At 41.0% G+C, this 22,435-nt stretch overlaps 2 protein-coding genes across 9 annotated transcripts in view; one reads left to right on the top strand and one right to left on the bottom strand.

The window, feature by feature from the left end:
- Nucleotides 1–17,306, bottom strand: LOC121707822. 4 transcript variants are annotated; one of them, XM_042090654.1, is made up of 3 exons: nt 16,940–17,306; nt 4,675–4,833; nt 1–1,925 (listed from the first exon to the last, which is right to left on the bottom strand). In XM_042090654.1, the coding sequence occupies exons 2-3, from the start codon at nt 4,823–4,825 to the stop codon at nt 487–489; spliced, it is 1,590 nt and encodes a 529-aa protein (XP_041946588.1). In that variant the 5' UTR covers nt 4,826–4,833; nt 16,940–17,306; the 3' UTR covers nt 1–486. The 4 variants fall into 4 exon arrangements, with proteins under 4 accessions (XP_041946588.1, XP_041946587.1, XP_041946589.1 ...); XM_042090653.1 differs by lacking the exon at nt 16,940–17,306 and adding an exon at nt 8,608–9,089; XM_042090655.1 differs by lacking the exon at nt 16,940–17,306 and adding an exon at nt 6,014–6,201.
- Nucleotides 7,459–22,435, top strand: part of znf362a (zinc finger protein 362a) — a 23,628-nt gene continuing 8,651 nt past the window's right edge. For 3 of the 5 annotated variants that reach the window (XM_042090662.1, XM_042090661.1, XM_042090658.1), the window contains exons 1-4: nt 7,459–7,570; nt 16,465–16,529; nt 18,651–18,897; nt 21,009–21,131. In XM_042090662.1, coding sequence (XP_041946596.1) covers nt 16,467–16,529; nt 18,651–18,897; nt 21,009–21,131 — 433 coding nt within the window. In that variant the 5' untranslated portion in view covers nt 7,459–7,570; nt 16,465–16,466. Of the gene's footprint in view, nt 7,571–7,634; nt 8,276–16,464; nt 16,530–18,650; nt 18,898–21,008; nt 21,132–22,435 lie in introns of those variants that run through there. The other 2 variants (XM_042090659.1, XM_042090663.1) reach the window with 2 other exon arrangements.

A 22,435-nucleotide genomic window follows, 5' to 3' on the forward strand; every position in this document is an offset into this window, starting at 1 on the left:
TGCAACTAAAACTTTTCAGTTTTATTTCCTAAATCAACAAAGCTGCATGAATGCTGCTCTGCAGTCATGAAGTCAAACATTTCACATAGATCATGGTTTAACAGAAAACATAAACTGGATGTAAACAACTGATCGCTAATATCATGGTGATGCTTATTCAAAACATCTTTTAATGGCTTCAACCATAAACCCTTATCTCTGTTACTCCCAACACCACATGTATGAGAGGCATATTTACTCCCCAGTAGTGGGGACAGACCAGCTGTATTCATTCACACATTCATTTCAAATCACACACAGACACACACACACTGCTCTGTTTGACATTCACACACACACACACACACACACACACTGCTCTCTCTAACATGAACAAACACATAGACAAACTTCTGTTGACATTAAGGGGCAGTCACTGCTGTCTCTTACATACATACTCATTCAATACATAGCTCTTTTTTTACATCAGCACACAAACACACACACTCATGACCCCGTACACTCTGTCCTTGTTGACTCGGTGTGTTTGTCATGTGGCGGGGTCTGCCCAAGGACTTTCAGCCCAAACAAAACCAGAGTCTCTGTGTGTCGTATGATTAAGACACTGAAGCCCAGAGCCATGGGGAAGAGGCAGATAAAGATCCCCCACACTAGCGCCGCTATCAGCAGGCCTCTCGGGCTGGGGGATCCCCCCTGGAAAGTCCTTGTCTGGCAGCAGCGTCGGGGGCACCACTGCAGCTGCAACTGCTGAGGGTCAGTCCTTGTCCTGCCACTGTCTGACTGTACCACTGTACACGTGAAGCACATATTCTCTGCCGCGGCTCTGCTTTGACGCAGTGGGTGCTGTCCGTGCGTCGGCAGTTGTTTGTCTTGCATTTGCCTATCCACCTTCTCGGCTTCAGTTGGAGACCCGCACCTGTCAGGTACTGACACAAAGCCCGGCAATGAAAGGTGGCACTTTCCATGAGCACAGGGCGGTTGCCATCGCTCAGTGCTGAGAACACGGCACATGTCGATTGTTGTTTCCGTGTCAACAGTGAGGCGATTTGTCCAGCCGCCACCTGAGGGATTAACTGGCGCACGGGAAACAGGTCGTGTTTGCATTTGCACTCGGACATCCGCGTTCGTCGTGGGCTCCCGCTCCCTCTTCCACTCCAGAGAAAGCTCTGCGCTCATTGGGCCCATTCTGGCTGTTTGCGCTTGCTCCAGGACATCCGTGTTTGAGTGTTTTCTTTCATCCTTTTCGTCCACTGGTGAACCCTCAGCCCTCTCTGGGCAAACGCATTCAGCGTCCGGCCTTAGGCTGAGGAGACTTAGGGTCCAATAGAGCCCCAGGAGGACCACAGCTGCAAGAAGGCCCCAGAAGGGCTCACTGACATCTGGCCAGGCCACAGAGAGCAGGCTGGGGAGACAGCGCCAGAGAGCGCTGATGCCGCCGCCGCCGCCACCACCACCACCAGTGTCTCCCATCAGGCAGAGCTTGACGGCGTGCATGTCCAGGTCCCAGCGGCGCTCGGCGCGGAGCCCAGAGACGCACCACGCCAATAGGCAGCTCAGGACACAGGCGATGTGGGCCAGAACAGCCGCAGAGGAACTGTCCCCCTCTGACCGCTCTGCTCTCTCTGGGGCGGCCTGACTGACCGCCTTTCCGTTGTCCATCTCCCCTCGCTCAGAATACAGAGGAGTGCGCCACTCTTCTCCCCTCGTCTGTAAATCCTTCCCTCCATCCCCCTCTCCCTCCATCCCTCTGAGGTGGGGCCAGCGGAGATGGAAGGCCATCTCCATGGCGACCAGAGGGGTGGAGAGCAGCATCACGCCCCAGTAGGTGTGAGTGAGGAAGAGGAGAAAGCGGAGAGCAATGATGTCGGCAGAAACGGGAAAGGCCACCAGCCAGGGGTGAGCTAGCCGAAGGAACGCCAGGAACACTGCAACAGCAACAACACAAGGAGAATCACAACCCGGTCAAATGCTCTACACCAACACATCACTTAGCCCACAACCATGGAGGAAGGAGACATTCACTAGCAGTAAAGATACTGATCAGATATTGATTACTGATATTGAGATTCCTGTTTGAAAACACACTTATAACCAAATGTGAATGGATGATGGCCAGGGCTTGAAAACGAAATTATTTTTCAAACGTTCCGTTCCGAACGGTTCAGGTAGGCCTATGTTTAACGTTTTCGTTCTTGCATGCGTTCCGCCACCAACATATCGGTCCTGAACCGGTTCGGAACGCAAAATATTGTTCGTTCTTAAAGTTCCGGCAGTGTTTGGCGGGCCTATGAAGTCTATTTTTGTGGACTTTACCTTAGAATAGACGTACTCATTATTTCCCCTTGATTTAGCCTATACCGTAGCTATGCCCAAAAATAATAAATCACAGGCGGCATCCAAAAACATTTAGATGGGCTATCCATCCCATAGCCTACAGACTTACTGTAGGCCTAACCTATGCCTATAAATAATTTCTTATCAAAAATATTTCTGGATACGTGCTAAACTCCTTACCTGGTTGTAGCCTAAGTTTTATCCATATGGAGATCTTCAAAGGCTTGCGCTATAATTCCAACCCTGTTTATAAACGAACCTGTCAAGGCCTATCTCAAATTTCCCGTTTAACTCTTCTACATAGAATAGGCTATAATTGCGCAAACATTTTAAATCCCGACTTTAAAGCGACAAGGCGTGGACAGGCAAAATAGGCTATTACGCATAGGCTACAAACAATTTCCAAATCAGTTTCAGTAGCCTACGCTACGAGCTGGCCTAAGATCCGAAGTGGCAGACGGATAGGTTACATTACAACAGCAAGACAAAATATACACATTTGGACCAAAGGTCCATTTATTCTTTTTTTTTTTTTTTTTTCAAACTGCAGAAATCAAATTATTAGGCTGTTCGCCTACAGTAGTTGGCTACATAGCGGCTTGTTAGCTCCCATTAACAGTGTAGATGCGGGCTTGTTTTTCGCACAACCGGAAATAGTCTCCCTGACATAGGATATGCTTTTGTGAAATTTTATAAAATATATAGAGAACGAAAAAAAAAACGTTATTAACCGGTTTTGTGGATTTCAGAATAACGTTTCTGTTCCGGAACAGTTGAAGACCATTTTGTTTTCGTTTCCGTTTCCGTTTCCGCTCCTCGTAAAATTCCGTAAAATTCTGTTCGTTTTCGGTTTTCGTTTTCGTTCCTTGAACCGGTTCGGAGCCCTGATGATGGCACACATTAATACACAGTTCACACTCAACCTTTCGCTACCTTAAAGACACCACACTTAAAAGAAACATCTAAGGGGCCGTGCACACGACGCCGGTTTTTGTGAAACTGGTGAAGTTTTGTTAACGGTTACGCCTTGCATGTACACAACGCCGGCAGTTTAGGAGACTGAAACCGATTGGCCAGCTTTTGAAACTGGCTTCCGAAGTGGGAACTTTTGAAACCGCCGGCTAACTTTCGCCGTGTAGACGCCTGTAGACCCTTTCATCAATAAAAACAAAAACAATGCTTGAATGTTCTATTTGGGCCCCAATCTACATATGGAGATAACATATGGAGTGTTAAAAAGGAAGTCTTGTGGGGCCAACTATGATGCTGATAATGGAACTCTCTTGAAAGGGTCCATAGGTGCGAAGCCGGCAACTTTATGACGACATAGCCCCACCTCTCAACTCAGCCACGGCACTCGACCTGACATGTTGCTTGTCAAAACAAAACAAACCATTTATTTATCATATTAAAATGTTTTTCTTTCCCCTGTCATGATTTATGTGCACAATGTAGCCTATCAGCCTTTAGTGGCTAAGTTAGAAGCACACGTTAGCTTAACTTAGTTAAACATTAGCTTACTGCATGTTAGTGTTTTCTCCAGTGGTGCTCAGACCTAATGCAATGCGTAGGCTAAGCATTTGAAATTTCACATAGCAGTCACATACCTTGAAAATGAACTTTATTAGTTTAACAGTTGAATTGAAAACCGAATTGTCTGTAGTCTCCTTATTTCATGCGACTGCTTAACCAGAGCACTTATTAGACATTCTCTGGCTTAACAAACTGTTTCAACAATGTTTTCTTCTACGCGATTCACGCGAAATTATCGTGAAGCTTCTGCACAGCGGCGCCATCGACTGGTCTGGCATATGCACTACAGCACATTTAGCCGGTTACACCTCTGTGTGTACACGCGAGGTTTTTTCTTGCCGGAGTCGTTAAAGGTGTGAAAGCGGTAAGAGAAAATCCACCCGGCAGTGTCGTGTAAACGGCCTCTAAAATGCTAGCTGCTATTGAGCAGGAGCCTCCCAGTGGGAGAGCTGCAGCTCATTTCTACAGTATTTAGAGTCTGCATTTCACTGGTTACTTTATGAGTCCTATAGCAGACTTCATCTGCAGAGAAACCTTTTATTTATTTATTTACTTTTTGACTGGCACATTCTGTGTTTTTTTTTTTTTTGGTTCCGAGAACGTGCACACAACCCTATTCCTAACCCTAACCCACATACACACACACACACACACACACACACACACACAACCAGAGAAGCTTGCCTGCCTGCCTGCCTGCGAGTGTGTGTGAGCTAAGAATAGCAGGAGACTGGTAGCCAAGGCCAGTTGAGCTGAGCTCTGAGATACGCAAGCGGAGATAAGACTGAGAGGCAGAGGGCTGCTCACGCGTGATAGCGAGGTCGGTGAGGAGCAGGAGGCAGCCGCAGCACAGCCCCACCGAGCTCAGGGATCCTCCTCGGACCATGCGGAGCCAGAGGATGCTAAGGCCCACTTTGCACAGGCACGCTGCGAGGGCAGCCTCCAGCAGTCCCGCCATCGCTCCACCTGTGAACCAGAAGTGGCACAACACAACTTAGTCAAGTATTAGTGTCACCAAATATGAATGTGTAGGTGTGCCTGTAGGGCAACAAGCTGCACTGTGTGCACAGAGTGGAAGGTTGGTGCAAGCAAATATAAACATATCTGTGTAATAGCAGGTGAACAAGGTGTTCATTCAAACAGCTGATTCATAAGAAAGATAAATGACTTTGGTATTGTGTTTGCTTGAAAATAAATGCTAAGCATTTTAGAAATGTGCTCACTGCACTGCATATTCTGTGAAAACAACAGTAATTGTGTTAATGGTATGGTCCACAATAGATGAATGTTTTGATAACTTTGATAAGAGTTTGGGAAATGTCACTATAGAATATTAATTTGGAAAAAGTTACATTTTTGTTAATAACTAACATTTTAACGTTTTATAACTGTCTATGTGATTTCAAAAAAAGTCAAATAGGATATATTCCACAGATGTTACAGGAACAAATTGTAGGTTATAAATATGCAGCAGAAAAGCCAGGCTTCATGTGCCTCTAACATCTCCCACCATTATACATACACATGGACAAATACTGACAAATTCATGGCTTACCTTTTGGGATTACATTTGTAACTTTTTTTAAATAATAAAATCAATAAAATCTAATTATCTAAAATAATCAGATCACGGTCAGTGGAAATTAGTTTAAAATGGCAACAAAATGCAATTTAATTTGATCTCACCTAACCTGCACTCTCTTTATTTACTACCCCCCCCCCCCCCCCCCAGACCTGTAGAACCAGTCTCAAACACTTTGAATTGCAAAATGGAACATTTTCATTTTCAAGTTGATACTCCTGTTGCACTGAGACACACACGGACCACCACTTCACAGATATTTACACACTGTCTGCACTGTTGCACGGCATGGCTGAAGGATTTGAGCTCTTGCAGCGACTCATTCTCTAGAGCGGGCTGCGGCAGGTAAGGCCGACAGCCGATAGGAAAGCTAGAGAGAGGAAGGGAGAAGCAAGACAAAAGAAAGGAGCTGAGAGCTTGGTGCCTTACCTGTGGTCCACTGCCAGTGCTCTGCTTTGAGGTGCTACTAGAGCTGAACGTCTCTTAGTGCTTATCTCGCCTCCCTCACCACCCCCCAAAACCACCCACTCTGGGACATGTCCAAACCAAACGCTCTCCACTCACCTGTGTGTGTGTGTGTGTGTGTGTGTGTCAGCACGTGTCTGACAAGAGGGTGTGCCTCCTGTGTTTGCTGAAGATCACACACAAACCGGTCCAACTGCTTTTTTTCTCCATGGAAAAGGCCATCATCATGACTACATGTATGTTCTTCCAACGTGTTTTTTTGTTTCTTTCTCTCTCTCTCTCCACCCCTTTGAGACACGCCATGCACTTTAGACATTTATTTTTCTTCTCTTGTTTTTCTATTTATTTACTTATTTACTTAGACATTGCACAGACATGGGGACAAAGCATTTCACTACATATACTCTGTATAATTGTATGTGACTGACAAATAAATTTGAATTTGAGATTTGAGCTAGTATTGCTCACTCACTAAGTGACTACGCCATGTGTTTTACTCATCCTTCATTCTCTCTCTCTCTCTCTATGCCAATTAAAGGAAGTGAATGCATATAGGCAATAGCCTTCCCCTAATCCACAAAAAAATCTTACTTTCAGAAATGTTGATAAAATAAAAGAATTAGCTTGTGGGATTTGTCCATTTCTCCATGGTCTTTCTCAAGTAGCCTAGTTATTAGAATTCAGACAGTACATTTTGCCTTACGAAAATGCTGCAAACTTTAAGCTGAATGTTTATTTTTAACGGTTATCCAACTCTAGGCTGTGATAGGCATTGTTAGTCTGCGTTTTCTCATTTTCACACCAACCATGCACTCGTCTACACTGCACGGTGCCCCTACTAGAGAAAAGGCATGCACAAGTATCCTCTTTCAGTTGCTGCCCTCTAGTGGCAATCTGAGAAAAACACAGCGACTGCTCTGGCCAGATGTGTGGTTTTGTGTAGTGGTGATGGACTGAGTAGTTTAACTATATTTATGAGCCTAAACTCTAAAGAGTGTATTGGGCTTATTGGTGAGAGATCATTCATAGCAGGTGTTCTTTACAAAAGAACAACAATGTGTCTAAGTCACCAACAGTAGCCCAAATAAGCTTATGTAAAACTGTAGGCTGCAGCCTCTTCTTGCTCTTGCCACTTGATCGTATTTTGAAAGGTGCCATCAGACCCAGTGAAAGCTAATTTAACCACAAAACTCACGAACTGCCATATAACCCAAGTGTTGGCTTGAGAGTTTTTGAGGAACATGGCGCGTTTTCTCATTATTTAGACCTAGACAAATGGTGCCAAAAAGTGGTAGTGATGCCATGGGCAGTGTCAGTGAGCGAAATATTTATTGTCTTTATGCATTGTTTTATGATCAGTCAATGCAGCGCTACTCGGCTAATACCATATTGATATGTGCTTACCCTGACAATTGTAATATTTAGTGCAAAATGCTACAGATTTTAGGTTACCCCACTGTTTCAAATGTCCAACAGTCTAGCTTGTATTATATATTTTTAGTATTTCGCTTGATATTTTCAGAACCCTCTCATTTTGCCTGCAGCACCCAGAAGTGAACAGTAGGCGACCCGGAAGGTCTGAACTCCGATTGAAAGCAGGCAGAAAGAACATCTTAACCTTTTATAAAATAACAAAATCTGCCATCGAGTTGCTGGGTATGTATGCATTCCTTTATTTATTCTCTTAATTGCGGTTTTAATAAAGCGCGCAGACTGTTTCGTTATTCGGTTAGAGTTGTCTCCTATTCCACTCGCCGAAAAGTTCGAATAAAAAAAAAATCTAAAGCGCATGTTTGGAAAAAGATAGAATTTTTAAGGGAACTGTAACAAAATCATGCTAAACGTAACACATCTAGAGGAGCGTCCGATTTTCCCTGTTATCACAGCTGGAATTTGCAATGCGACGTAACCTATCTAGCCTATTGCAATGCCATTTTGCAAGGCATGATTGTTGTAGGAAGTGTCTAGTTTTTTTTCTCTCCTCCGAGCCGGGCTATTCAAACCTGCAAATCTAAGTAAACAATCATTCGAGCACTTAATGCAAATAAACGGGTGGCATATTTGCATGGATTATGACCGACTCATTTTCGGTAGAGATTTTGTCTGCAAATGTGGGGTCTGCAGAATATGGCGTCCTGTCCTTATAAAAATAAGACGGGCTGCCATTTTTGTTTTCCTTTTGTCTGAAATTTTTAATAAAACTGTCTGAGAATGTGGGAGAGGCTACAGAGGGTAGAAATGGAGCCGAGTTTCTTAGACGTCTGAATGTTCGCCTATGTCTATCGCAATCCTTTATTTTTCAAAAAGAAAATAGAGAAATTGGAAATATCGCCGTGATACCGATAGAGCAAAAGCTGAAAAGTTAAGTAACTTTTATCAGTTTTTGGGAATGCATCGATTTAGTACTTCGACAGAAGGCTACAAACAATGCAATGTGTTTTGAGAATCGTGTAAATGTTACTGGTTAACTGCATGAACATGTAGACTGTTCGTAGTGAAGTTTAATTTCAGAGAAAAAATGTTGCTACATCGTCTGTTGTCTCCGCATCGACTAGCTAAACTGCTGAAGAAAATATAAATGTTGGTAAAATACAGGATTACACCTAGCCTTCTTGTCCATCGCTCTACACAAAATATTTTGGGAGATGTGATTTGGGTGATCTAGCCTAGCCGAATGCTAAAACAGGTATTACCTCAATTCTACGGATGGCCTGATTTGGGTAGGCTACAATTTCATGGAAATGTCCAGTCCCTTAATTTGAACGCTATGTTCAGTCGAAGTTGTCTCATGCTGGGCATCCTGAAGCAGTCCAACACCTCTAGGAGCTTCCCACAACACCTTGCGTGCTGAGCACTTTGTAATCCATTAATCTCGCTCATTGACATTTATAATTACCCATGCTAGATCCGAAAGATGTATGCATGCAGTGTATTGCATTGTACTGTACTAGGACGTGTTTAGATAAGTGGATTAGCATACCTACACTGTATGACAGCCGGGAAGTGTAGGCCAAGTGTTTACTCCATGGTAGTAGGTTGATTGATTGATCAGGTAAACATAATTTAAACCAGTACATCATAGTACTATTATTGTAAAATACCAGAGAGCAAGGATTTGAGGTATGTTTACACAGCTGTACAGCATTCAACACAGAGAGCAATGCAGTTTAGTTTGGAATTATAGCCTAGATCTTCCTAGATTTTTGCTTAATTCATGGATTTATTGAAGAGTAATGTTGGACATTTAGTTGGACTTTTGTTTTGTTGGACTAGACACAGGACAATAATGCCCTCCAGTTTAGGTAAACGAGCACTGTTGAATCTTGTTGTGATTGGTCTTTTTAATTCATTCTTGCCCTGTTCTTGCAGCAGTCTGCAAAATGTTCATTTCCACAGGTCTAATCTAGAAATCTTTGTTATTTCTAACCCGAGTCTGACTTGAAGAAATAGTTTGCTCTCATGCATAATGAATTCCTTTCTATGACATTGTGCATTGCATGTTTTGGCAGCATTCACTGTTCACTGAAGGTTCCGAAGTCTGTTTGAATAGTGGGGCTGCATAGCACAGTTCATTTGCATCAGCCAAAAAAAATAAAGATGATATGTCCAGGCCTATGAACCTAAAACCCACAAAATATTTCCCTAATGATGCCATAGGGTGTATGTTTCACTTCCTGGAGGTAGTGTGGACTTTATTTTTTGGAGAGCAAGACAAAACTTAATATAATCTCAAGCCCGATGGTGCATCTCCATTCTCAATTCTTTTTTTTTTCCTGTATATTTTTGCACATAGTTCTCTGCTTTAATTCCCCTGTCTCTAAAAAGATCACATTTTATAATGGGTCCATTGGTCTTTGATGGCCAAAATGTTTGTAATGGCTGTCATTCTGATTGCTCATCTAATACCACCAGACATCTGGTTATTTTGTTTGGCCTGTTATATTCCATCAGCTGTTGGTATGACTATATCAACACACGTATGTTGGCTTTGAAGTGATCTATAGAGCATTTTGCAATAAGCTATTCATGTGCAACAGTATTCAAATGCTGTTCTCAACTTTATAGTGGCAATTACTTTATGCCCAGCTCACCCTCTGCTGGTGACGTGTAGGTCAGATCGCCAGCATGTGATCGTAAGCTTACCTTATATTACCTAACCGCAATGATTCTTTGTATGGACAAACCAAGGAATAGCTGAAGTTGTTTTGGTGAAGATTATTTCATATCATACTCCTTTGAAGCCCAGGAACACTGATTTGCAATATTAGACACCTCTGTATGTTATAGCTAGTGATGAAGTGGGCTCTCTATAAAAATACAAACCTGATCTCTGTGACTATTGTAGGCCATCCGAGGCTATCAGGAATGTAGATATTCTTTACTCATTGTCAGTCAACCAGAAGAGTTCTCCTTTGTGTAATTGTGCTAAATGCATGTCTATCACTGGAAATTGTAGGATAAGTGTGTATTGAATACTGGAGAGCTATAGGAACAGATCTATAAGGGGAAAGGGATGGGTTCTTGGGCATCTTTTTTTCAAGTGTTCTGCGGTTGGCATTTAGAGGATAGGTGTGTGTGTATGGAAAATTAATTAAGAGTGGTCTGTGATCAAGATGGTTTTTAATTAGTCTCAAATCTGAGGCTAATGAGTGTGAACTTTGCTTAAGGAGCGTTGCACAGCGTCCTGTGGCTTGTTGGCCTTGTTTGGGAATTCCATACTGTTTCTGCTAGTTCTGTACAGTTAGTGGCCCTTTTCTCCGATACAGTGCTGTGTGCAGAATCGTAAAGCAAGTCAGGCCAACATAATGTCTTTATAAACATGTAGATGTTATGTTAGTTTGGAGAGGGATAGTTCTTAATACAAAAAATGGATTTATATGTTATTGATTAGAACTGTAGCCTACATGTTCTCCACAACCAGCCAGGTGTTGACTAATTATACAGTGCCTATAAAAATCACTCACCCCCCTTGGATATTTTCAGCTTTTATTGCTTTTATAAATGGAATCATGGTCGATATTTGGATTTTTTGACAAGAATTTGCAAAAAAAAAGCTCTTTAATGTGTAATAACATTTTTACAAAGTAATGTTGATTAATTACAAATATATAATGTAAAATAAGCAATTGTATATATTCACCCCCTTCAATTTAATTAGTAACCTTTGGCCATAATCACACAAAGTCTGTGTGGATAGGTCTCAACTAGGCTTGCACATCTGGATAATTGTACCCACCATTTTTCCTTACAAAACTGCTGAAACTCTGTCGGGTTGCTTGAGGATTGGTCGTGAACAACCCTTTTCAAGTCCTGCCACAAATTAGCATAGGTCTTGGGCACTCAAGAACATTAACCGTGTTGTCTTTAAACCATTTCTGTGTAGTTTTCGCTGTTTGCTTCGGGTTATTGTCTTGCTGGAAAATAAATCTTCTCCCAAGACTTAATTCTCTTGCAGACTGAATTAGATTCTCCTCCAGAATTTCCATATTTTTGGCTGCATTCATTTTACCCTTTACTTTTACAAGCCGTCCAGGGCCTGCTGCCACGAAGCATCCCCATAGCGTGATGCTGCCACCATCATGCTTCACAGTAGGCATGGTGTGTTTGTGGTGATGTGCAGTGTTTGGTGTCCGCCAAACATAGCATCTAGTCTGATGACCAAAAAGCTCAAGTTTGGTCTCATCAGACCACAGAACCTTCTTCCATTTGACCTTGGAGTCTCCCACGTGTCTTTGGGCGAACTGAAGTCGAGATTTAATATGAGCTTTGCCACTCTCCCATAAAGCTTTGCCTGGTGAAGAACCCGGACAGTAGTTGTTGTATGCAGTCTCTCCCATCTCAGCTGCTGCGGCTTTTAACTCCTTCAGAGTTGTCATAGGTGCCTTGGTGGCCTCCTCCTTCTTACTGCAAAGTCTCTCAGTTTGTGGGGACAGCCTGTTCTAGGTAGATTTATACATTTGCCATATTCCTTGTGTTCCTTAATGATGGATTTCACTGAACAAAAGATGTTCAGTTACAATTTTTTTTGTATCCATCCCCTGACTTACAGCGGGGAAAATAAGTATTGAACACGTCAACATTTTTTTCAGTAAGTATACTTCCAGTGAGGCTATTCGCATGAAATTTTCACTGGACATTAGTATTAACTTAGGTAATCCACACATATATAAAAATCCAAACATTAATGTCTAAAAGTAGTGTTATGAGTAAAAAAGTGGAATGGCACAGGGGAAAAGTATTAAACACACTAAGATAAAGCAGTACACAAATGCAAGGAATGGCAAGGAACAAACTGGAATCTATAAGTAGTTAAAGAAATGATCCCTCCTATCTGTGCAAATTGATAGAAGCTGGGTTAGTACATACTGGTGAGCTATAAAAAGGTTTTTTGTTAGCAAGGTGTCACACAAGAAACATTTCATGATGGGTAAAAGCAAAGAGCTCTCCCAAGATCTTTGCAACCTTATTGTTGCCAAACATATTAATGGAACTGGTTACAGATGCACTTCAAAACTTCAGAATCATCCAGCAAGCAGTATTGGAGTCATTATTTGTAAGTGGAAGGAACATCACTACATCATCAACTGACCATGCACAGGATCTCCTTGCATGATTTCTGACCAGGAAGTCAGAAGGATAGTCAGAAGAGTAGCCCAAGAGCCAAGGACCACTCTGAGAAAGCTCCAGAAAGATTTGGAGGCAGCAGGTACAATTGTTACAGTAAATCATAGGTAATGCACTCCACCGCCATGGCCTCTATGCACGCTCATCCAGCATGATTCTATTGCTGAAGAAAAACATGTCGAAGCTCGTTGAAAGTTTGTTACACAACATTTGAACAATCCTATGAAATACTGAGAGAATGTATTCTGGTTAAAAATGTAACTTTTCGGATTTCATACTACACACCATATTTGGAGGAGAAATGGCACTGTGCATTACCCTAAAAATACCCTACCAACAGTGAGATTTGGAGGTGGTGGCATCATGGTGTGGACTGTTTTTCATCTCATGGTACTAGCAGACTTCATACAGTTAAAGGAATGATGAATGGAGTCAGTTTGTTCTGGGAGAATCTTTACATCCACCAGGATGATGAGGATGAGACATGGCTAGACCTTCCAGCAGGACAATGATCCAAACCATTCAGCAAAGGAAACTCTCAATTGGTTTCAGAGAAAGGAAATCAAGGCCCTGACTTCAATTCAATTGAACAGTTTTGGAAGTTAACTAAAGATCAGGATTCACGAGAGGGACCCCTGAAATCTTCAATATTAAAGGACTATCTGTTTAAAAGAATGGGCTAAACTCACACCAGAATACTGTTACTGATTAGTTTCATCATACAGGAAATACCTTGAAGCTGTCATTACGAATAAAGGCTTTTCCACAAAGTATTTAAGAAATTTCAGCAGGCGTGTTCAATACTTTTTTCCTTTGTCATTCCACTTTATTGCACATAACTCTACCTATAGACTTTAATGTTTGGATTTTTTTTATATGGGTGGATTATCTGAGTTAATACTAATGTCTGGTGAAAATTTCATGCAAATAGCCTCATTGGAAGTATACTTACTAAAACAAATGTTGACGTGTTCAATACTTATTTTCTGTATGCTTTTCAATAACCTTTTTTTTCGGGGTTGCTTAGAGTGTTTTTTTGTCGTCATGGTGGAATTGTAGCCAGGAATACTGACCAGTGACTGGACCTTCCAGACACTTTATACTACTATACCATGGTATAGATACACATTCACTGCACTCAGATGATCTCCATTTCTCTAATTGTGAGACTACTAGCACCAATTTGGTTGGACTGCTGTTAGATTAGGTCAGTCACTAAGGGGGGTGAATATTTATGCAACCACTTATTCTACATTATATGTATTTTAATTAAGTAACATTATTTTGTAGAAATCTGCTTTCACTTTGACATTAGATTAGATTCAACTTTATTGTTATTTAGCAGAGTACAGGTACAGAGCCAGTGAAATGCAGTTGACATGCAAAGCTGAAATGCAGTTGGGGCAGCCGTAGCCTACTGGTTAGTGCTTCAGACTTGTAACCGGAGGGGTTGCCGGTTCGAACCCCAGTAGGCACGGCTGAAGTGCCCTTGAGCAAGGCACCTAACCCCTCATTGCTCCCCGAGCGCCGCTGTTGTTGCAGGCAGCTCACTGCGCCGGGATAAGTGTGTGCTTCACCTCACTGTGTGTTCACTGTGTGCTGAGTGTGTTTCACTAATTCACGGATTGGGGTAAATGCAGAGACCAAATTTCCCTCACGGGATCAAAAGAGTATATACTTACTATACTTATACATCAAACCAGAAGTGTAAAGAAGCATTAAATACCAAAGTGCAGGTTGAGTATAGTATTCTGTGCAGTTACGTAGACATAAGATAAGATAAACTTTATTGTCCCTCAAGGGGAAATTGGTCTTGGACTGTAAAGTGCTTTCACTGTGAACACCAATCACATACATGCAGGACAACAATCACATACAAGCAGGACAACAATCACATACATGCAGGACATGACCCTGATAAAATAGCCCTTAAAATTTAAAAGTAGCATGTATAAGGGTGTTATTTTCGCAGACAGGTTAGACAATCATGCATGCAACAAATAAAAACAAACAAACGACAAGGTTTACAGTGTCGGTACTCACATCCGGGTCGCCAGCAGAGCAGCGCCACTGGAAGTGTGATGTGTAATGTGTGTTTGTGATACACAATAGACATTAATTATGTACAGTGTGTAGTTGGATAAATACAGGTTTTTCAGATGACATGTCTACAGTGAAAGATAAGGAGTATAGAGGGTTATGTACAGAGTATAAATAGGCATTCTAACTAGTGTGTGTGTGTGTATATATATATATATATATATATATATATATATATATATATATATATATATATATATATCAGAACAAACATATTGGTCAAGAGAAAATCAACATTGCATCAATATTTGCCAGGGGTATGAATAATTTTGTTCTTAACTGTATGTATATACACATACACATGTAATATATATATATATATATATATATATATATATATATATATATATATATATATATATATATATATATATATATATATATATACATACATACATACACACACACACACACACACACACACACACACACACACACACACACACACACACACACACTATATTGCACAGGTTTATGGGCAGGTTATGGAATATAAAAAAATAAATACAAATATAATGTGTAGTATTGGGTGTTAACAGTGCAAGGGCATTGATGAAACAGTGCAGGAGTAAATGTAAACAGGTAAACAGTGCAGTGCAGTCAAGGTAAACAGTAAAAGAGAGATTTTTTGTAAAAAAAAACAATCTTGTCAAAAAAAGCCAAATCATATTGACATAATTGCATTTATAAAGGCAATAAAAGGTGAAAATATCCAAGGAGATGAATACTTTTTATAGGCACTGTACTGTATGCCTCAGTATGACAATATGTTATTCAACATATCTTGCCGACCTCTGAACCGAAGCAAGTGACAAACTGCTTTATGTTTCAAACTTGTTTTCTCAAGATGTATGCATTGAAATGATTCATAATGAACTTTGGCTTACCATGGACAGGTTCTCTTTACCACCACAATGCATAGGGGTTGGTTTGAACAACTCTTTAAGGATTGGCCGATGAATGGGGAAGACTAAACAAAGACTCTTGGGGTTTTTCCGTCCCTGTGGGACATTGTGATTCAGAAGTTTCTCTTTAAAGAAATCTTGTTGAATCTTGTCCAACACCCTCCCCCCCTTCAAAACGTCTGCCTTCGCTCCGCTTGTCCTTAGTGTTCCTCCGACTCTCTAAAAGCCAGACATGGAGAAACAAGCTGGTGTGGAGACACTGAGCTGCTTTTTGCTTTGAACATTTTCAACTGTGACTGACAAACTGCTTCTGATTATGCCGTTGAATTATGAATGAAAGCGCATAGTCTAACTGATGCTCCTGCCATTTGTGAGTGCGTGGAGAGGCCCACTTTCACTGTCTTCTAGACCAGAGTATGGATACTGAACTGTTTTTTTGTAGTTCAGGTAGTTTAGTTCACTTCAAGAAACAATTGTCCCTGTTCCTGATGCAGCAAAAAAACAAGTACTGACTGTGCTTTGGTGAAGCTGAGACTGTTATTCAATCAGTGGTATCAAAACTATATACTGTAACAGTGAGACTCTAGGCTATAAGTCACTGCCCCAACTAATGCCAACACCAACAAACCCCAATATCCCAACTTCAATATCTGCTGGATATTGTTAAAATCAGGGAGTCCCACCCATTTGTGTGGTGAAGATGACATTTAATTTCTACCACATCCAACTACCAATTACATTTATTAGAATATTGCAGGTTGCTATAGGTCTGTGTAGAGAAGTTTAGTTACGTAATATGTTATATAATAATGTAGCAACACTTATCACAATACAATACTCTAGCTTCATGACAACAACATGACACACACCACAAATGTAACTGAGTACAATAATCATTGGTCCCTCATGTGATTCTTTTAGGAATGGCGGAGCCTCGGTTTAATAACCCATATTTCTGGCCTCCACCTCCTGCCATGCCTGGGCAGGTAAGGTCGTCCACAGTTTCTTTCACCTTTTCAACAGGCAATCAAGCAAAGCATTCTGTGTCTGATTGGGATGTGACTCGGTCACTTTTGCTGAACTATCAGCTTTTTGTTGATTACCAAAACTGTACATCTTGCTACTAGGAGAGGAAGTTCAAATTCAAGAAAACTAACCCAAAATGATATTTATTCTCTCCATGAAGTCACTCCCTCAACACATGTCCAGTGCACAATTAACCATTTTCTTCTTATTTTGGTTATTTTGTGTAGCAGTAAGGGAGATATGAAAAGTACTATGCTAAATAGGCTGCCCAGAATTTCGCACACCTACCAGTAGACAGCTTTGAGCGAACATACACACAGATATAACATTTTCCTGGAACAAAAGCTCAGTGTATGATTATCTCACTCACCGACTTGACGGGTAGTGCCTTTATTATAAAATCCTTCTGTCAGGCTTGAGTCAAGAATGGGAAGCCAGTCCGCAGTATGAAGAGGACTGAAAATTCTCTGACAGTGAGACAAGACAGGTCGCTTACAGACAGGCCATTTGAAGAAGTCAAAGCTTCAGCTGAAGTAAACCTTATCGGTGTCATGCAATGCAAAAGGACCTCTGGACTCACAAGGTCTTCTAGACCTCTGGACTCACAACTTGTTCTAGATCTTAATTTGGCCTTGTTTAGGAACTATGTGTAACACTATGATAATATTATCATTTTTGTAAATGACCTTGGTGGTTGTGTTTTAGTGAATCAGAGAATGTGTAGTTGATGTGGATGTCTCATGTTGCTCCATTCTGCCTAGTCTGTTATAATGGAACTTCCTGTGTTGCTCCACAAACCAAACCAAACAAAAATCCTTATCACCTCAAAATATGCTTTTTATTTTGCCTAGCTGTTGTTGAAACCGTGTCCTCTGATATTGCCTATCAAAGGATGCCTAATTTGGAACCAGGGTCTCAGGATTTCTCCATGTTTGTGGTGGCCACTCCTTAATTGAATTGAATCCATGCATAACTCTACTTAATGCCCCATTAACAGTGTCCCATTAACATATGGGTCTATGTTTAACTGTGTTTAGCCATTATCTGGTTTGTGGTTGACAGTGGATCTTTGCCTAGTCTTGTGGTTATTCTGGGGGATTGAATTTCACATGGCTGATAAATAGTTTTTTTTGTCTTTTGTATATGTGGAACTCTTAAGTTACAACTGCCAAAGGATGAATTTGCTTTAATTGTCCACAATAAATATGAAATAATCGGCACCACAGATGTAAATGCATGTCAGGGCTAAGTTGGCTTACTGTCGTGACAGCAGAGATTGTTTATTTATCTACATCTCCACTTATTCACAGTGCTTAGTCTTCAGTTCATTTTTGTATTGGTAACGCTCTTTAAAGCAGCAGCACCCAGAGCCTCACTGGCACTGCTAGAAGTTTGCTAACATGCTAAATGGTGTCTACATTCTTTTATTTTGCCGGTGTGTTCCTGCAAAACGTAGAACTGCATAGTGCTTATCCTGGATGGCTGGTTGGAATGACACAACAACTGTCCTTCATATAACCATATACCATAGAAACTAGTTATCAGATAGAAGCAACCCTCAAAAAGTGTCAATAGTGTTGCTTTATATAGTGTTGCTTTAACTTTACATGGTGATAATGTTGATAATCTGTGAAAGATTTGAGATGAGAAGCTGTATGCAAATTGACTCAGAGAATTGGTACTCTGCAAGTGACAGCTTCTGTATATGATCATTTTCAAAGAGATGGGAGACGGGTTATTTTAGCAACAAGAGCACACAGAGAAGATCAGGCCCCCCTCTTTGGTTTCACTGCTGTCGGAGGAGTATAGTTGTTACAACTTGATTTCTAGCATAACAAAACTTCAGATAAAAATCCAGATAGTGTTGGGAAATGGAGGCATCAGATAGGCCTTTTTTTGGTGCTTTGTATTCAGAAGCCTAATTTTGGGAGAAAATGTCACACTTAGCCTATGCAGTCAATTAATGAAATGTGTACTTGCACTGTGTGGCCACTGGAGGGGGCTCTAATATTGATGGCTAACTTTCATTGTGCTCCAGGCTTCTGTTTTCCCTTGTCACTGTGTGTATGCTCATTTGGCAGCTGGACAACCTGGTGCTCATCAACAAGATCAAAGAGCAGCTAATGGCAGAGAAGATCAGACCTCCACACCTGCCGGCCACCACCGGTGCTTCCCAGCAGCCCTTGCTGGTGCAGCCCACATCGACGGAAGGTGGGCAGCATGCGATGACAGTGCCCAAACTTCAGCAGATGCCCGGCCTTCACACCCACAGTCCCTCACAGCCAGATGTGGCGCTTCACGCCCGACCAGCCTCCAGCACTGTGGCAGGTACCAGCAAAATATTCATGTAGAAAAGAGTTTCGTGGAAAGGCCTTAATGATCAATCATCAAACAATAGGGACTGTGGAGTTTTAAATCTAACAGACAGGCTACATCAGGCATGTAACTGAAGCATTCTGGTCACAGAGCATATGCTGCAAAAGCTAGTCATTACAACATTAACAACAGCAACATTAGCTTGTCCACTATAATAAATGGAACTGGCTACACCAGACGTGATGGTGCATACGTTTGATAAAATTAGACGAGTCTTCTAATAAAACAATTTTTACGCTCAAGGTACAGAACGCTTGAATTGCACACCCGGTGTAGCCTGATTGTAATTCCTCTTCAAATTGCTCCTCAAAGTCCTGTTACTGTACGTCAGTGTATGCTTAAAGGTGCCATGTGTAATGTCTGCCAAAAAATCAATTCATACTTCACATTCCATAAAAGATGGGGGCAGTATACCCAAAGTACGCCCACAAGCCGTTATGTTGCCCGCATACCGCCTCCCATGGCCGAAACTGGTATTATGACACCTGTCGGGCTGTTGCTAGTAATTTAGCATGCTAATACAGGTTGATATCTCTGCAGCACTATACCTTGTCATTTTTTTAATGACATCATCGCCCTTATTTCTTCTCATTCTTTTGATGCGTGTAGCTCATTTTTTTTGGATATTTTTACCTCAATTCTTACACATGGCACCTTTAAAACATCTCTGGTATATAAACAACTTTCACCAGAATCCTGACCTGTGCCTTTAAAGGTGATTTGTACCTTTTAAAAGATTAATCAATCTTGACAATACAGAGAAACCCCTTAAACTAAAGGGTCCTTCTGTCTAGGATAGCTGTGTGGAGTTGTGATTGTAGTCAAGTATACTTGGCCTATAAACCTGGTACGGGGAAGAACGCAGTTCCGCCACCTCAGATAAATGAATAATAAATATATTCTTTCATACCAACGATATAGCGCGATGATATTGTTAAAATAAATGGTGAGTTAATTTTTCGCGTGTACAGAGGTGACCAAGAAGCTAGTAATTCTTGTCCAAAAAGTATTGCTACACCACGATACTCAATATGTTGTCCAATGGTGAGTCATTTTTCCCCGTTGCACCGACACTGGATTTAGGTTCCCCAACCTGCCAAATCAATTAGGCTACTCATAATGGCATATTCAAATGATTGCGAAAAGCTACGCACAACAGTTCACAAGAATTCTACCCACGATAGTGCCTCAATTCTGAGACAGGAAATAATTAAACACGCCATCCACCCAGTTCCTGCATAAGACAGACTGAGGGTGCTTCAGGGCTCAAACAGAGGGCCATGAATATATTGGTTCAGTTCATCATGATTAGAAAAATGTTCTCCTTTAAAGAGCCAAGGATATATCCGTAAATGTTACACTTTCCATAATTTACATGTTCAAAGAACCTGTAAATGTACAGTATTGTTTTACTCAACTTAAGATTTAACTGTACCACCCACCCATGGCTAGTTTCTTTATTGACTTAGACTTCATAAATTGATTAAACGGTTTTGTGCAGCCATTTTCTTTTGAATATTTATGACTAAACGGTGAATTGTATAGCTTGTTATACAGCAGAAATGGATTCAGCACCTCCTAAAAATCATAGAAACAACCCATGTAGTACTTTTCCTCAAAAATGCCTACAGTACCACATTTTTTCCAGGGCTATTTCTAAAATTTCGGTCTTGACTAAGAGCTCTGAATAGTCTACACGACCTTTGCTAAATCTGAAGGCTGTAGTCAAACCACATGCTATCACCTCTAATAACTGAAAAGATTACAGTGAAAATATTCATACTAACATGTTTTATAACAGGAAAACATTGAAGCATTACTTTGGAAAACACAATGTTAACCTCATGGCGGTGTCTTACAATATGAAGCTGCTTTGTTTTGAGATAGCTTCCCTAGTTTTGGAGGAATTAATCCTTACTTACTCTTTTGACAACTTACACCCCAGATATATACCCATATTTTGAAGTTTGATGGATCTTTGCTACAAGTCTATCAATTCTGGTATCATTTTTGTGGGTATTTTGTTGGGTAAGGAGTTTGAGTTTGCAGTTTCTCTCAAACAGGTCGAATTCTTGGTGATGTAAACTTGAATCTGGATGACAAAACGGCTCTGAAAGCCAGAGGACTATGGGAAGACTGGCATTTGCGTCAGATTATTGACCAACCAAGGACAAACCACCTGTCAGGTAATATAATGTCCTTTAAACTACAGATGCATACACATGCATATGTTTGTTTGGGTGTGTATTCCAGGGATATGGAAGGTGTATGTTTGTATGTGCATTAGTTAAAAGTGGATGCGGGATAAGTTAAGACACCTTTTGTAAACACGGCTTTATGTGCAGCCCTGCCCCATATTTTAACTAGGTGCGGCCAGGGAAACAATGAATATAATATGGCACTTAATTATGACCGCCGCGTGTATATCTCAATCGGAAAATTAAACAATATCGGGTGCCTATGGACTAGGCTGGGTGAACCCAGCCTGATCTGCCCGGTATTTATTTTTTGATTTCTTAAAAGATTGAGCTTGGTCTGATGAAAGCCAGACTAGCCATGGACCTCAGTTAAACAATGCAAGGGAACATGAATCAGCCTATATTTGCACGAACAATAACGGACAAAAGCTCTTCAACTTTGGCCCGTTAAAATGTGTATGAACAGTCTAGCGACGCATTTCATCAAGGCCCATTTGGACATGTCAGTTATTTGCACCACTGGTTAGATGTAAAACAGCATTTCGTTTCAGACTAGGCTACTGTTACTTAATTTGTGCATTAACAATAACGTTTCAGACTACTGTTACTTAATTTGTGCATTGACAATAAAGTATTACATGAACTAAAGATGACTAAAATTTTATGTAGAAGAAGAAACATTCACAAAAAATCCATCCATCCAAAAATGACCTTTGTTTTTGATAGCTGTTGAAAACGGCATGGAACTGACAGAGATGTTTTTGTTTATAAATACATAAAAAGTAAATAAATAAATAAATAAATAAATAACATTATGCTGATACCTTTTGCTTTTCCCAAATACAATGTAGCCTACAGGTGTAAGTGACCTTTCATCAATCCAGTTGCAATGGATGAACTGTGATGAACTGCCCTACTTGTGATTGTTTAGAGATTTTAAAGGTTTTATAACAATGCTACATCTTCTTTGGCTATTCTACAATCTATTCACCTTTTCAGCACCAGTAGGCTACTTTCTGTGCAGCCGCACACACACACTCAGGCATGCCAAACAAGCATACACAAAAGTTTCAAGAGTGGGGGATGGAGTAAAATATGGAGACAAATTGAAGTGTGATTTATTTTTGCGGAACGGATGTACAGGACTGAGCGGCGGTCATATTTTGTACCGCTATGCGGTACATCTAGTATTGTGTTTACAAATGTGACCTAACTTATCTTCCCAAGCCTCCTTGCCTGTGCCTGTTGAGGTCGACAATCATGGAAACCTTGATATGGAGACATTTTGCCCC

The sequence above is a fragment of the Alosa sapidissima genome, chromosome 4 (assembly GCF_018492685.1).
Source record: "Alosa sapidissima isolate fAloSap1 chromosome 4, fAloSap1.pri, whole genome shotgun sequence".
NCBI lineage: Eukaryota > Metazoa > Chordata > Actinopteri > Clupeiformes > Clupeidae > Alosa > Alosa sapidissima.

Coding starts and splice junctions, on each gene's coding strand:
- LOC121707822 (XM_042090654.1), bottom strand. CDS start 4,825: ATGGCGGGACTGCTGGAGGCTGCCCTCGCAGCGTGCCTGTGCAAAGTG. Junction 1,926..4,674: donor CACCGACCTCGCTATCACGC/GTGAGCAGCCCT, acceptor TTGCTGTTGCAG/TGTTCCTGGCGTTCCTTCGG.